We start from the raw sequence: 15916 nt of genomic DNA, 5'->3' as shown, positions 1-15916 counted from the left end.
GCACCCTGGAACTAACCCTGTGTCACAGCTCTCCACACCCAAATCCCACCCTGAGAGGACTGATTTCCCAGAAGTGCTGACACATCTAAGATCACAGGCTCACAGGCCTACAGGAGGGACAAGCTCCAATCAGAGACAACAAGACAAACTAACACCAGCAATAACCAGGCAGTGAGAGGCAAGCACAAGAACCTAAGCAACAGAAACCAAGGCTACTTGGCATCATCAGAACCGAGTTCTCCCACCACAGCAAGTCTTGGCTATCCCAAGATACCAGAAAAGCAAGATTTGGATGTAAAATCACATCTCATGATAATGATAGAGGACTTTAAGACGGACATAAATAACTCCCTTAAAGAAATACAGGAGATCAAAGGCAGACAGATAGAAGTCCTTAAAGAGGAAACACAAAAATCCCTTAAAGAATTACCAGAAAACACAAACAGGTGAAGGAATTGAACAAAATCATCCAGGATTTAAAAATGGAAATAGAAACAATAAAGAAAGCACAAAGGGAGACAACCCTGGTGATAGGAAAACTAGGAAAGAGACCAGGAGTCATAGATGCAAGCGTCACCAATAGAATACAAGAGATAGAGGAGAAGGGCAGAAGATACCATAGGAAACATTGACAAATAGTCAAAGAAAATGTAATACTCAAAAAGCATCAGACCCAAAACATCCAGAAAATCTGGGATACAATGAGAAGACCAAACTTAAAATAATAGGCATATAAGAGAGCAAAGATTCCCAATTTAAAGCCAGTAAATATCTTCAACAAAATTATAGAAGGAAACATCCCTAACCTAAAGAAAGAGATGCCCATAAACATACGAGAAGCCTACAGAACTCCAAATAGATTGCAACAGAAAAGAAACTCCTCCCATCACATAATAGTCAAAACACCAAATGGACAAAACAAAAAAAAGAATATTAAAAGCAGTAAGGGAAAAAGGTCAAGTAATATATAAAGTCATACCTATAAGAATTACACCAGACTTCTCACCAGAGACTATGAAAGAATTTAAAAATGGAAATAGAAACAATAAAGAAAGCACAGAGGAAGACAACCCTGGATATAGAAAACCCAAGGAAGAGACAAGGAGTTGTAGATAAGAGCAACACAAACAGAATACAAGAGATAGAAGAGGGAATTTCAGGGGCAGAAGATACCATAGAAAACATCGACACAACTGTCAAAGATAATGTAAAACAGAAAAAATTCCTAGCCCAAAATATACAAGAAATCCAGGACACAATGAGAAGATCAAACCTAAGGATAATAGGTATAGAAGAGAGTGAAGACTCCCAACTTAAAGGGCCGGTAATATCTTCAACAAAATCACAGACAAAAACTTCCCTAACCTAAAAGAAGAGATGCCCATAAACACACAAGAAGCCTACAGAACTCCAAATACATTGGACCTGAAAAGAAGTTCCTCCCATCACATAATAATCAAAACAACAAATGCACAAAACAAAGAAAGAATATTAAAAGCAGTAAGGAAAAAAGGTCAAGTAGAATAAAAAGGGCAGACTTATCAGAATTACACCAGACTTCTCAACAGAGACCATGAAAGCCAGAAGATCCTGGACAGATGTCATACAGACCCTAAGAGAACATATAGTAGCCTGGGCTACTATACTCTCAATTAACATAGATGGAGAAACCAAGATATTCCATGACAAAATCAAATTTACACAGTATCAAGCCCTACAAAGGATAATAGATGGAAAACTCCAACATGAGGGAAACTACACCATAGAAAAAGCAAGAAAGTAATCTTCTTTCAACAAGCCCAAAAGAAGATAGCCACACTAACATAATTCCACCTCTAACAACAAAAATAACAGGAAGCAACAAATTGCTTTTCCTTAATATCAATTGACTCAGTTCTCCAATGAAACAACATGGACTAACAGACTGGATACATAAAGAGGAACCCGCATTTTGCTGCCTACAGGAAATGCACCTCAGTGACAAAGACAGACACTACCTAAGAGTAAAAAACTGGAAAAAAAATTCAAGCAAATGGTCCCAAGAAACAAGCTGGAGTAGCCATTTTAATATCGAATAAAATCAACTTTCAACCAAAAGTTATCAAAAAAAGATAAGCAAGGACATTTCATATTCATCAAAGGAAAAAAATCTACCAGGATGAACTCTCAATTTTGAGCAACAAAAGCATCTGGTTCTTTGAGAAAATCGACAAGATAGATAAACCCTTAGCCAGGCTAACCAGAGGGCACAGAAACAGTATCCAAATGAACAAAATCAGAAATGAAAAGGGAGAAGTAACAACAGAATCTGAGGAAAAATAATCATCAGACCCTACTACAAAAGCCTGTACTCAACAAAGCTGGGAAATCTGGACGAAATGGACAATTTTCTAGACAGATACCAGGTACCAAAGTTAAATCAGGATCAGATAAACCATCTAAACAGTCCCATAGCCCTAAAGAAATAGAAGCAGTCATTAAATGTCTTCCAATCAAAAAGAGCCCAGGACCAGATGGATTTAGTGCAGAATTCTATCAGACCTTCAAAGAAGAACTAATACCAATACTCTTCAAACTATTCCACAAAATAGAAACAAATGAAACACTACCCAATTCATTCTTTGAAGTCACAATTACACTTATATATAAACCACACAATGACCCACAAAGAAAGGGAACTGCAGACCAATTTCCCTAATGAATATTGATGCGAAAATACTCAGTAAAATTCTCCCAAACTGAATCCAAGAACAGATCAGCATCCTTAGTCAACAGGGAAATACAAATCAAAACAACCCTGAGATTTCACCTCATACCAGTCAGAATGGCTAAGATGAAAAACTCAGGTGACAACAGGTTCTGGTGACAATGTGGAGAAAGGAACACTATTCCTGGTGGGATTGAAAGCTGTTACAACCACTCTAAAAATCAGACTGGTGGTTCCTCACAAAATTGGACAATACCTGAGGACCTAGCTTTACCATTCCTGGGCATATACCCAAAAGATACTCCAACATATAACAAGGACACATGCTCCACTATGTTCATAGTAGCCTTATTTATGATAGCTAGAAGCTGGAAAGAACCCAGATGTCCTTCAACAGAGGAATGGATACAGAAATTGTGGTACATTTAGTACACTACATTCCATATAGTACTCAAAGCCCAAGCCAGAGAAATCAGACAACAAAAGTCAAAGGGTACATTGGAGTACTACTCAGCTATTAAAAACAATGACTTCATAAAATTCTTAGGCAAATGGATGTAACTAGAAAATATCATCCTGAGTGAGGTAACCCAGTCACAAAAGAACACATGTAGTATGACTCACTGGTTAGTGGATATTAACCCAAAAGCTTGGAATACCTAAGATACAGTTCACAGACCATATGAAGCTCAAGAAGAAGGAAGACTAAAATGTGGATGCTTCAGTCCTTCTTAGAAGGGGAAACAAAGTACTCACAGGAGGTAGAGGGTGGGATGGACTTGGGAGGAAGAGAGGAGAGTGACGGGGAAAAGGGGGACAGGATCCGGTATGAGTGGATGTGGGATGATACAGTGTCAAGAACTTGAGCAGAGGTATGAAGCACTGTGTAGAATTTGGGGTAGCCACCAGTCAGTCCCAGATGCCAGGAAAGCAAGAGGCTCCTAGGACCCAACAGGTATGAGCTTAGCTGAAAAGCCCATCATTGGGGAGGGAGAACCTGTAGAGACCATAAGCAGAGGTTAGGCATGCCCCCAGGTGGGGAGATGGGGTGGCCACCTACTCATCTACAAATTTTTAACCAAGAATGGCTCCTGTCTAAGGGAAATACAGGGACAAAATATGGAGCAGAAACTGAAGGAAAGGCCATCCAGAGACTGCCCTACCTGGGGATCCATCCCATATACAAATATCAAACCCAGAGACTATTGTGGATGCCAAGAAGTGCTTGTTGACATGAGCTGTTATAGCTGTCTCCTGAGAGGCTCCGCCAGAGCCTGACAAACAGAGGGAGATACTCACAGCCAACCATTGGACTGAGCATGGGGACCCCAATGGAGGAGTTAGAGAAAGGACTGAACGAGCTGAAGGGGTTTGCAACCCCTATGAAGAACAGCAATATCAACCAACCAGACACCCAGAGCTTTCCAGGGACTAAACCACCGACCAAAGAGTGCGCATGCACAGATCCATGGCTCCAGGTGCATATTTAGCAGAGGATGTCATTGTCTGGCATCAGTGGGAGGAGAGGTCCTTGGTCCTATGAAGGCTCGATGCTCCTGTGTAGGGGAGTGTCAGGGCGGTGAGGTGGGAGTGGTTTGGTGGGTGGGGGAAGCATCCTCATAGAAGCAGGGAGAGAGAGGATGGATAGTGGGGTTTCTGGAGGGGAAATCCAGAAAGGAGATAACACTTGAAATGTAAATACATAAAATATCCAATAAAAAAGAAAATTAGAAGCAACGCCCACTCCACGTTTTTCATAGGTTAGCTCCATGGGGTGCTCCTCCAGGTGTTCTCTAAGTGGCCTGAGCGGTCGTTAAGTGCTGCCTCTCTCTGCCTGCTATTTTCATAGATCACATAATTTTCGCATTCACTGTGTCAGCTCACACTGCTTCAATTATGCATGTCCTCTCTACGCATGTCAGTGCCACTTTGCCCCCTTACATTAAAAAGAAGAAGGAAGGAAAACCATAGTTTATTAGAAAATGGTCTGTACATTGCCACCCTGGAAATCCATTTTCCTGTCCTTTTATTTTTAACTGCAAGTAACAAGCTTGTGGCTATGTATTAATATGTGATGTGGAGTCAGGAGCAGGCTCTGTCTTGTTGACTGGAACTGTCTTTGGGCGCTACATTATCATCTAGACATTGGGGAAGAGAAGCTGGGAGAGGAATGTTGACCAGTGCTGGGACCTTTCTGCTCACTGAAGTCAGAGCTAGGCAAAGACAGGACTGTAATAGACTGTCCTGACAGGACTGTCTCTGTTCTGTCACGAGCACCAGTTTCTGCTAGTGAAAATGCACACTGCTCACTTTATCAAGAGGGGAGTTTTGTTGCCGGGCTCTCTCCTGAGGAGCTTGAGCTCCCAGGAGGATTTGAGATGACCTGTCAACTATACCTTAATATCCTGTAAATCAGATCAGCAGCTAATCCGGATAGCTATCAGGGAAATGTCAATCAGGGGATGTGTAAAGCGAGGCCCAGTCCTGTGTTTACATATTGCCTGCCCTTGGTCTCAGAGTCCATCTCCTGAACACAGTAAGTCACAAGCTGGGTCCCCAAGGGCTATGCACAAGGCCAGCTTTCTTTTCCTTCCTTTTTCTTTTTCTCTTTTGATTAATATCATTTAAGATCTTAAAGTTGATTATAGCCATTTTGACAGCAGCAGCGTAATTATAGTTCTTGACCAGTTGCTGCATGGTGGCTGTAGACTCATTTCCAGAATGACAATCCCTGGGGACGGTATATATGCGCTGCCCTTCTCTAGAGAGGTAAGCTTGTGCCAAGTGGCCACTGCCCTCTGTTCTCCCCGCTCCCTACACCACAGCCTGCTAGGTGTCCACTTCTCTGACCCCAATAAAAATGATTGCTTAGAATCATTATAGTTTAGTCTACCCCTCCCAAATCCAAGGAATCCTCTGGCGAATAGGCCTGTGGATGCTGCCATTAACTCCTCCCACCACTTGGTTCAGTGCCTGGCATTTGTGAATGAAGCACGAATCATCTGCTGTGCTAGTGGCTAAGGGACTGGACTGATGGACTTGTGCAGTCCTCTCAAAAATATCATAAAATTGACATTTCCCTCAGATACAGCAGAGCAGCCTCTGACCCAGAGAAGCTGCTTGATCTTCCTAAAGTAATGTTGTTTCCACGTGGCCACTCCCTGTTCTCAGTCAGAATTTAGACTGGATCCATCCTGACGCACCCACCGTGAGAGTGACTGGCGTGTGGGTGTTACAGTCACAGTGCCGTGCACATGGTGTGGCAGACTGTCTGGCTCACGACAGGCACTGACCTGGAAACCTGTCCACTGAAGGTGTGGAGAGCACTCAGGAGGAACACACTAGGGGGAAGAAAGTGATGAAATCATGAGACAACACCCATTAACCACAACCCCTTTGGGAAGCCCAGCTTTGTGGAACGCATCAGACCCGACATCAGGGGCCCCAGATTCTACGCCTGGCTCCGACCAGAGGACACATGGCTTTCCCAGGAAGTGTCCCCCTGTGAGTCTCGGAACAGACGCCAATGCAGATGGTGTGATTGTACCACGCAGATGACAACCTGAAGACGCAGAGAACCTAACTGCTTACTCCAAACTCCTCTGTGCAGGAGAGCAAAGCCAGAGTAGAAAGCAGGGCGAGGGAGTCAGGCTCAGTACCCTAGCCTCCCATAGGAGACACTAGGAGGAAGGGCCTAATACTTCACATTGCCATAGACTCTAAAAGGAAGGTTTTGAGGTTTTTTTTCCCCAGAGTTTGCCCTAGAGTCAGGTGCACTGAACAGAATCAGTAGATGAAGCTGAATTTAGGACACTAAAAACAAGCCTATGACGTGAGTTTGTAAGGAAAACACAGGGGAAGACACTGTACTACTGTGACTTCTCTTTGTAGTATCAAATCTTTAGGGTTAACTTTTGAGTCCATGATACACGTGAGACTATTTGAGAAGACGTTACTGTCTTCGTTCCAGAAATTTTATGTTTAACCTAATGGGAAATGCGGCCCTTCCTTTACAATATTTGTTGATGATAAATAACAGGGTCCCCTGCTTTAGGCTCTCCAGACAGAGCAGGTGGAGGAGGAGGGGATCCCCTGTTCTTCATGACCATGTACAGAATTCCAAGAAGGTACCAGAGAAACTGTAGCTTGTGAGCCAAAGAGACAGGCTCTGGTACTTTGGAACCCTCAGAAGCAAATGGGGTATGAATTATATATAAATTAAGCCACCACACTGATATGGCCAAGAAAGTACTGTCCAGATGGCGCTGAGTACAAAAGACAGTGACACACATTCCCTCGCTGTTTTACTATTTATGAGTCCAAGGCTTGAGTCAGCTGGTGGTAGGACAGGCTATCCGTTAGCACCAAAGGAAGCTGGGCCTTGCTCTTTCATTTTTGTTTGACACTGGCCTTGATCTCCCTGACACAATCCATTTTCACAGAGCTACTAGGACAGGATAGGGTTGCAATCCTATTGAAAGGCTTGTGGCTGTTGGAGATACAAGGGGCAGTTCTACTTTGTTTCTTTGTTCCTTCTTTTTCTTTAGAAAAATAGTTCTGATATGCCTTGCTTCCTGCTCGGGATTCTCTCACAGGTTTTTAAAAGAGATTTGGAAAGGTTTCAGACTAGGTAAAATATGTGTTATCTTGTTGCTCATTTGCTAGAAACGTAAGTGTTTCAACAGCCAACTTACAGTTTTCACTCTGTCCATGTCACTCATTTTGTTTATTTGTTTGTTTGTTTGTATGAACCTTTCTTTTCTGAAATGCCCTAAAGGCCAAGAGGGAGCTAGGCAGTTAAGTGTTTGTGGGAAATATATCCCCATGAGGGCTTAGCAATACACCAACTGTAACAGTTTCCAGGTGGTAATTTTTTGTAAGTAGACCAGGAATTCAAAAGCATTTCTTAACCAATTTATAGGTCAACCAGTAATGACCTATAAAGAGGCATAGAATTGGACCATGACATCAGGAAGCTATGGCTTTCAATGTTCTTGGTACAAAACCAGTGACTCTGTGAAAGTTCACCCATTATTGTAGGCCTCAAGGTTCTGGCTTGCTAAATTTGAGGGGCTGAGAGTACATGGGGCTGACTAGCTCATCCAAACAACATGCAAAGAATATGTCTTATTGAGCCTTTAACAGATTTTACCTCAAATAAACCTTAGATGGAACAAGACACCAGTTTACAAATAAGAAACCTGAGTTCTTATGGCTCAAGACCATAAAGGGCCACCACAGGGAATACAGCCCAACTGCAGGCTTGAATCTTTGAGACACCATTGTTGTGAATGTCCATGGTGATCTGCTTTTTAGGGACCATAGCATTGAGTATTTATAGGTTCTGGTTTTTAGATTTCCAGTTAGTGACTACTTGAATATCATGTTTATCATTGGTCCCATATACATTTCCCTTTTTCAGAATCACAATTTCTATATTCTCTGATTCTGGGTCTTAGAGTGTAGCAGCAGCAGGAACCTAACAAGCTTCTTAGGCATATCTGAAGGGTCCGAGGCTGGAGGATTGCTGTCCCGACCTGACGTGCTCATTCCCTAGCAACTGGCTGGTACTTGCATTTCCTCACCCAGTGCCCCAAGAAACACACAGTGCCAACTGCCTTTGAGTTCTCGAACCAACTAGATCCAAGCACTTTGTCTATGCCTTTGTGCAGTCCTCAAAGCTGTAGCTCCTAATCCTTCAAAAAACAAACATCATCTGTACTTTGATGTTTGTCTTTGTTACTTCCTTCTAGTCTACCTGGAATCTCCAAACAGCCTAGACACAAACTCTGTCAACATACGTACAGCCCAACATATAGCAAACCTTGAGGTAACAGCAACTTAAAATAGCTCTATTTTAAGATTCACTGTTTATTCAAATAGTTAAGGCTGTAAATTCCTTAGCAAAGGTGCTTTCCCATGTATTTATCCAGTAAATAATTACTGGAATACCAGTAATTTCGGGAAATAATTTGTGTTTACTTGAGACTAATTTCTAATCAAGACTCTTGTCTTCTCCAATGAAGGAAGAATACCTTGATGATAAAACTGATACACATACACAGGTAATATATAATTTATAACTGATATATTATACATGTATACATAGATAAGTGATTTCTCTTCTAGTATTGATTTTTATACAGCATCCACTAAGTGCAGATATGTTGTGTTTATGGAAAATGTTTAGAATTTAAGGTCATTAAAATTTTTGAGAGCAATACATTCGTTTTCTTTATTTTTCAGTTTGAAGCTTAAAACCCTTGAGGATATCAGGTGGAAAATAGACTCTGATCCTTATGCAATACAGTCATATTTAAACTGATAATGTGAACGGGTATGTATATATGTATAAGTAAAAATATTAACATAGATTGCCTGTCAGTTTAGGGTACTGGCTTAAGACCCCTCTGTCATTTTTGCAATAGGCATTCTGAATCAAAGTTGCCAAGAAACTTTCACAAAGGGAGAAGTACAACATTCAAAAGGAAAAAAAAAACTTACACATTTATAAAATTTCCTCTGTCTTTTTCCAGATCAAAACAACACAGCGTCATCTTCTACCCTTTCGAGAGCAGCATCCAGGGATGACGAGCCCACATCCTGCACACTGCTTCTGCTATTAATGTGCTTATATAAGCAAGACCGTGGGCTCTCTGTGGAAACACAAGGCGTGTGAATCACCTGACTGATGAACCAGCTTACAGCTGGCACAGCACTCAGGGAGTGACAGCAGCCGAGCCGCAGGTTTAATGGGACCGTCAGCCTCTGCCCATCACGGAACTTCCATTATTTTACTTATCTTCCGTCGGTTTTCTTTTGGCATCAGTCACTAGCAAAGCTACTTGGACTCATATGAAGATTGACATACGTCCTCTGTGCTTTTTAAAGATACAGATTGAACATAAAGATTAGTTTAAATTTTAGTATATATTCATAATTTTGTTATATATGTGTAATGAACAACATTGGGTTTCTGGAAAAAATGCCTTTGACACACCCACTCACTCACGTACATGCTTAATTGTTGGTCTCCTAATCTCAGGAATAACTATCCTGGAGTTTTGTAAAGAATAATTAGTGTTTTCCTTGATATTTTAGTTGGGAGTGTGAATGTGTCATTACCTCAACCTGGGATTCCTTCAAAACTCAAACACCAAAACCTCCCAAACCAGAGGGACTCTTCATAGCTAGCAGCCAGCTCCTAAAGTGACATACTTCAATCTGTCACATTTTGAAACAAGGTTTAACACCAATGACTTAGCTGGGTCTCTCTGAATGGCACCAGCTTCCAATGGTGACAGCCTTGGAAGTGTGTGCTCACAACTATATCAATTCGTAGAAAGACAGCATGAAAAAATGAAGGAAAATTTACTTGGGCTCTTCATCAAAAATATAAAAAATAACTAATTCTGCAGTTTCCTGAGTGACCACAGTTAGTTAAAACACAATAAACAATGATAAAAAAGTAAGAATTTATTTCTATATGATAAAAACAAGAAATAAAAACTAACTTCGCTTTGATAGGGGTGTGTGCATATGTTTGTGTGTGCGTGTGTGTGAATGTGTGTATGGGCATGTGTACATGTGTATATGTGTGCATCTGTGTATATGTGTGTGTATGTATGCATGTGTGTATATGTGTGTGTATGTGTGCATGTGTGTATGTGTGTGTGCGTGTGTTTCTTATGGTGTGCTCACCCACCCTTTACTAGTTTATCTTTCAAGTAGGTCCACTCCTGAATTGGAATCACAGTCTATGGGAGGTCCAGTGTGCATGTCTCAAGTAATTAATCTGGCATAATTAAAGGAACAGTACTGCAAACCGGCACTGCACATACCTTATTATTTAAACTGGCGATCTGGCAGTGAGTAGCAGAATGCAGGCCGTAACCTCACACCCCCTACCCTGATGTCCTCAGCAGCAGCACACGGTCAGCGGGGCAGGAAACACAGCGGTTAGGTAAGCCGTGCTGTGCTTGCCCATACACCATGAACTTCCATGGAAATGCTTTGCTCAGTCGCGATCTTCCAGACATTCTAATAAGCATGACTTAAGTACATTGATCTCTCGGGGCTGCCTTTTGGTAGCCATTCTTCATTTTGCCAAACCCATGCACCCATGCATGCATACTCTCTTGGTGTAATCATCATGATGCAGAACCAACTACACAGTGAAGAACTTGTCCAAATTCATCAGCCTATCTGTAGGTCACTGGCTACTTTCTCCTGTTCTCCTAGGCACAGACATTTCAATTCCCATTCTGTTGATGCTTGAGTTTATGCTGCCCTCAGAGGCAATGCCACGTGTATGTTAAATGGACGGGCAGTTATCTTGTCTCCTTGATAATTAACAAAGATGTTAAGGACTAATGCCAAGTCAGTGTCCTGGCTGGAGACCGTCCACTCCCTGCTAAATCATTGTTTATGCTCTGTTAAGCCATTCTCATTGAACCTTATGGGCCAATATAACATCCAACCTAGAGGCTTCTCGAATTATGGGAGCATTACTGATGATGAAGCGATCTATTTTCATTTCAGATCATCATCTTGACACTTGCTGCAGACAAGCCAAGAAACGAAATTGGGCAAGATCTAAGTTTAAATTTCTCAAAATTTCACACCATTTATCTGCTCCCCCATCATACTTTGTCTCAGAATACACACTAATAGTAGTGTTTCTCACTTTTAAGATAATATGCTCCAAAATCTACTTAAGTCTTTTCCCCTCAAATTATGCTATTTTGACTCATTGTATTTTGAGTTCTCAGTATCCTCTCCTCTTCCCTTGCTTTGTGCTTTCTTATTTATTCTCACATATGTTGGTATCATGCACAAGTCGGTGGGGCAGAGATGAGGGAAACTTTGATGCTCCCAAACCTATATTAATAACAGTTCTAGTTAGACAGGCTAAAACAGCTGTCGGGAATGAGCTCTCAACCCAGAGGGCTACCAGGTCAAAGTCTACAGGCAACAGGAAACAGAGGGAGTGCTCACTTACCTGCTTCTGATCAACAATTATTTCGAGGTCTTCATCACTGCTTAGCTTTCCATAGCCTTGTTCTTTACTTTTCTTGTGAAAGAACAATTTTAAATATCATTTAGTTTCTTTTCATTAAAAATAATCTTAATTCCTACTTAATAATTCTTAAGATAAAACTCTTCATTTAACCCTTTCACCAGCCACAATGCACCATTCCTGACATCAGTCTCTCATGAAGAGCAGACCCCATCTTAAACCTGTGCATCGACTCTATCTGCTTATCCTCTTGTGGCCAAAGTATGCCTCTGGTCCATCTCAATATTCTCTTTTATTTCATAGTATCAGCAAAAATTCTCTACCACTATGAGATAAACAAGCATTTCTTTGAAAACTCTTAGCACATTTTTCTTAAGAACAGAAACTTCATTTAGAATCATACTACTCTTAAAATGTCAACTATCACACATTATATTTTAATGCTTTATGTATTTTTAAGAATAAGAGAACTATTATATAACTCAGATAGTGAACTCTCAAACTTTCAATAAATCACGTAAATAGTAACATTGGAAATAAAAGGCAGTTTTTAACATAATGAAGTTTCAAAATTAAGTAGTTTATGAAGTTGGAAGAGTATGGGCCATAACTATAGGCACACTCTATTGCTATCTTATTGTTTCATTGTTGTGGCTGGTCCTAATGAGCGTTCCCTACCCATCTTCCCCACAGCAAAACTTATAAATACAAATTCTAAGGTTGGAAAAGGAGTCCAAACATAACCATCATGGTTGTGTTACAGAATAATGGTAACGTAATTAACGGTAACATTTTTCTTCTCCCCAGTGGGAATACCAGAAGTGTAAGAGGACTCTGTCATACAAATGACAAATGGAAATAAACATCATTATGCAGCTTTCTGTTGTCCAAAGTAAACCAAAACCAACCAACCAAAACAAAACAAAAAGGCACCTTGATATCCACATAAACTACAATTAAGAGAATTAGATTTCTGAAGTTTCTGTCTATGGCATCATAGACACCCGTGCTGACTCGGAGTCCCGCATATCAATGGTCAGGACACAAGGCTTCTTTATGCTGAACAATGTCATCCTTTTCTCCTCTTTATAACATTTCAAACTATGAATTCTGACATATCTTCCTCCCCATAAATATACCTCTTATTCTGTGTCATTTACTGTAATCTAGATCAGAGACTTTAAGTTTTGAAATGCATAAATTAAAAAACCCCAACTTCATCTACAGACTGACAAATTCCAACACTTAGGACAGAACACATGGTCCCAGTGTTCCTCTCGGTTATTATTCTTGTCCTCATCTGAGGTTCCATTTCAAGATGGATGGGAAAGAAAATGAATGTATTTGGCTTGAGCCAAGCTGACTTCCTGTCTTTTGGCTTCTGGGTCATCTCAGCCCAGTGTTAGGAGATGCTATCTAGAGTCAGCTACACAGCCCTCAGAAATGCCTTTCCCAATATTGATCTGTATACGTACCAAGTAGTTCATCTGCATGACCGGATTTCTGGACAAAAGGGCATTAAGTAGAGATGGAATGTGAGTCCTTCCATCCATTTCACTGTCAGACATCCCAGAATTCTTTGCACCAGCGCCAGTGGCTTCATTGCCAGAACTTGCTGACCAGAGAACCACAGATCTTGCCCGGCAACAGTATTAATAATGCACAATAATAATTGAAGTATTCCCGAATCACTGTTCTGACTTTGTAAACATCCTGAAATTTTTGGCTACTGTAAGAAGCCATGGATATGATATTTTCTTTTTCTAAATTGTATCATGCACTTTAATGCTTCCTGGCTACTGCTCTCTTTAATGATTTTTAGAAACCTATCTATTATTTATAACATAAATTTTGTATTTAATCCCTTACATATAGACTATATCTCCTGGTCATAAAAGCTCAATTTCCCTATTAAAGCCCCTGCCTGAGACATTCCTGACATTCACTGCTAATAGATATATAACAATGTCAGCACATACAGAACACAAGAAAAAGTTGCAATTTCTGTTAATATTACATTTCGCTTTTCCCACTTAATCCAGACTATCTGATTTAGTAACACATTCCCAGGGAAGAGGGGTCAGGAAAGAAGATTATGTCCACAACTACTCCGTAGAAGTTGCCATTTTCCAGGATTGGGAGGAAGCATTTGGAGTTCTGATTTTTGTGCTTGATCCTCTAGTCTCCACAAGACACAGAAAGCACACAGAACCAGCAGCTTTGCGAGTTTCCCTTAAAATCAAGCAACATTTTCAAATCTACCCCATGACCCAGGGACACTCATCCTTCCTTAGTCCATACAGTCACCCACTTACTGATATCTAGTGCAAGCACAGTCCTCTTTCAAGTACTGAGCTGCCCACTTTGCTTAGCTGAGCCAGCCCAGGCGGGGATCTTCAGGTCTCCTCCCTCCTCCCAGCCGGGAAGCCCTGTCTTCTTCCTATGCACTTTGCCAAGCCCAGAACGCAAGTCCCTGGCTTCTGCAAGACCTCGCGCGCATCAGCCAGAGGAGTGAACTAGGAGGAGGAAGAAAGCTAATCTTCCCACTGTCCAAGTGTGAGGGGGCAGGGCTTATGTGGGAGGAGAAGCCACAGAGTAAGCACATCCTGAGCTCCACCCACAGCTCTGGCAAGATGCTGAAGCTGAGAGTTTCCATTGAGGCAAGGAGGTGAGGCCCCTCACATCCGAGCCTTCTCAGGCTGACTACTTGTGGTCATTTCTGCGCACTCTTCACTAAGTGCATCTGAGAAGAAGGCATTAGTATCCGGGAGACAAAAGGGTGAGAGGACTCAGGGTGGAGAAATGAAAGAAGAAACGAGAGTCACAGTTGGCTAACACTGTCTCCTTGCCTGTAAAAAGCTCTCTCTCAGCCCAGGCTGGCTGTCATGTCTGAAACTCCAAACACAGTGTCTCTTATCTCCCCACCCTCCATCCCGAGTGACATTGTGCTGGATTCTATCTGAATTTTGATCTAGCTTGGAACAGGATTGCCTAGTTCTTTGTTCATTCAGACTGACACCTTTTGAAATGCTATCCAATCAAATTACATCTATGGTTTCCTTAAGATGGAGAAGCCTGTCTTGGAACTCAACTCTGCCCTACACAGATTTCCACCCTGTCTCTTTTACCTTATGTACTGCCTCTCTGTCCCTTCACCCTTTCTTCCACAGAAGTAGAAATTGTGGACAATGTTATCGTGACCATGGACAAGAAAATTATTCCACAGGAAAAGACTGGACAAAGCTAACAATAGTAACAGAAAGCAGTGATACAGAGTCCACAGATGAGGTAACTTGCTTATTTTAGAATACGAGTTATGAAAAAGCTCAGAGTTTGGGGCTGGGGATGTAACTCAGTGATAGACCACTTAAATCACATGCATGAGGCTCTGGGTTCAACCCCCCCAGTACTAGCCAATAAAACTTAAAAGAATTGTTTAAATGAAAAGATACTACCTGTTTGTATATTAAATTAAAAGTATTCTTCATACTCATGAGGAATGGGATTTATACAGGAGGTTTTTTAAAGGGAAAAGGAACACTTGGTCTACCTAACAAGGTAAACTGGCCCCAAGTGTAGGTTTCACCTAACTATAGATGTCAAAATGAATTTGCGTATAAGAACTTCAAAAATGGCTTATCATTATTTTGTTACTACTTCATGATACATAATAGGCATGAATTTATTAAAGAAAAAAATCACATGTAGAATTAACAATATAGTGGCTGAGAGATAAGACTTTTCCATTGCCATCTTGGCTCTGAGCCTCAAAGCTGTCTGGGTTCAAGTCCTATTCTCCAGTGTCCCCATCTTTAATCTCTTCCCTACCACCATTCTTCCCACTGCCTACCAAACTGCTTAGGTTTCTCCTCACTTAAAAGGTGATGTTCTTATTCTCCTTCTTCACTGTTAAACTGGATAGAATGGTCTATACTCATTCAAAGTTCTTGGCTCTTCTAAAGCTAACACAAGTAGGGTGATTAGCGAATTGATGAGCACCCCCAGAGCAGGTTGAATTGAATATCAACCAGAAAGGGTAGGGAAGACAGTGTACACACCAAGTCTCCACTGGGCAGTGGTGCCTTTGGAAACACCTTCTTGACCATTTCACCATGTGTCCGTACCTAAGAGGAGGGATGGGGCTCCACATACAGATGGAGGGATCAGAGAATGGCAGTCGATAGGCCCAT

At 41.3% G+C, this 15916-nt stretch overlaps 1 protein-coding gene across 9 annotated transcripts in view; it reads right to left on the bottom strand.

The window, feature by feature from the left end:
• The window catches only part of Pex5l (peroxisomal biogenesis factor 5 like), a 294882-nt gene that overhangs the window by 224213 nt on the left and 54753 nt on the right, over positions 1–15916 (bottom strand). For 3 of the 9 annotated variants that reach the window (XM_032898526.1, XM_032898529.1, XM_032898530.1), the window contains exons 1-2: positions 13202–14379; positions 11709–11780 (exon numbers count right to left, since the gene is read on the bottom strand). The exons of 2 other annotated variants lie outside the window; for them this stretch is intronic. In XM_032898526.1, the coding sequence (XP_032754417.1) occupies positions 11709–11780; positions 13202–13294 (165 nt within the window). In that variant the 5' untranslated portion in view covers positions 13295–14379. Of the gene's footprint in view, positions 1–11708; positions 11781–13201; positions 14381–15916 lie in introns of those variants that run through there. 4 more of the 9 variants (XM_032898527.1, XM_032898525.1, XM_032898532.1 and 1 more) reach the window with 4 other exon arrangements.

The sequence above is a fragment of the Rattus rattus genome, chromosome 3 (genome assembly GCF_011064425.1).
Source record: "Rattus rattus isolate New Zealand chromosome 3, Rrattus_CSIRO_v1, whole genome shotgun sequence".
Classification (NCBI taxonomy): Eukaryota; Metazoa; Chordata; class Mammalia; order Rodentia; family Muridae; genus Rattus; species Rattus rattus.
The sequence above is the reverse complement of the archived record's forward strand: the minus strand, read 5'-3'. Positions and strand labels throughout refer to the sequence as shown.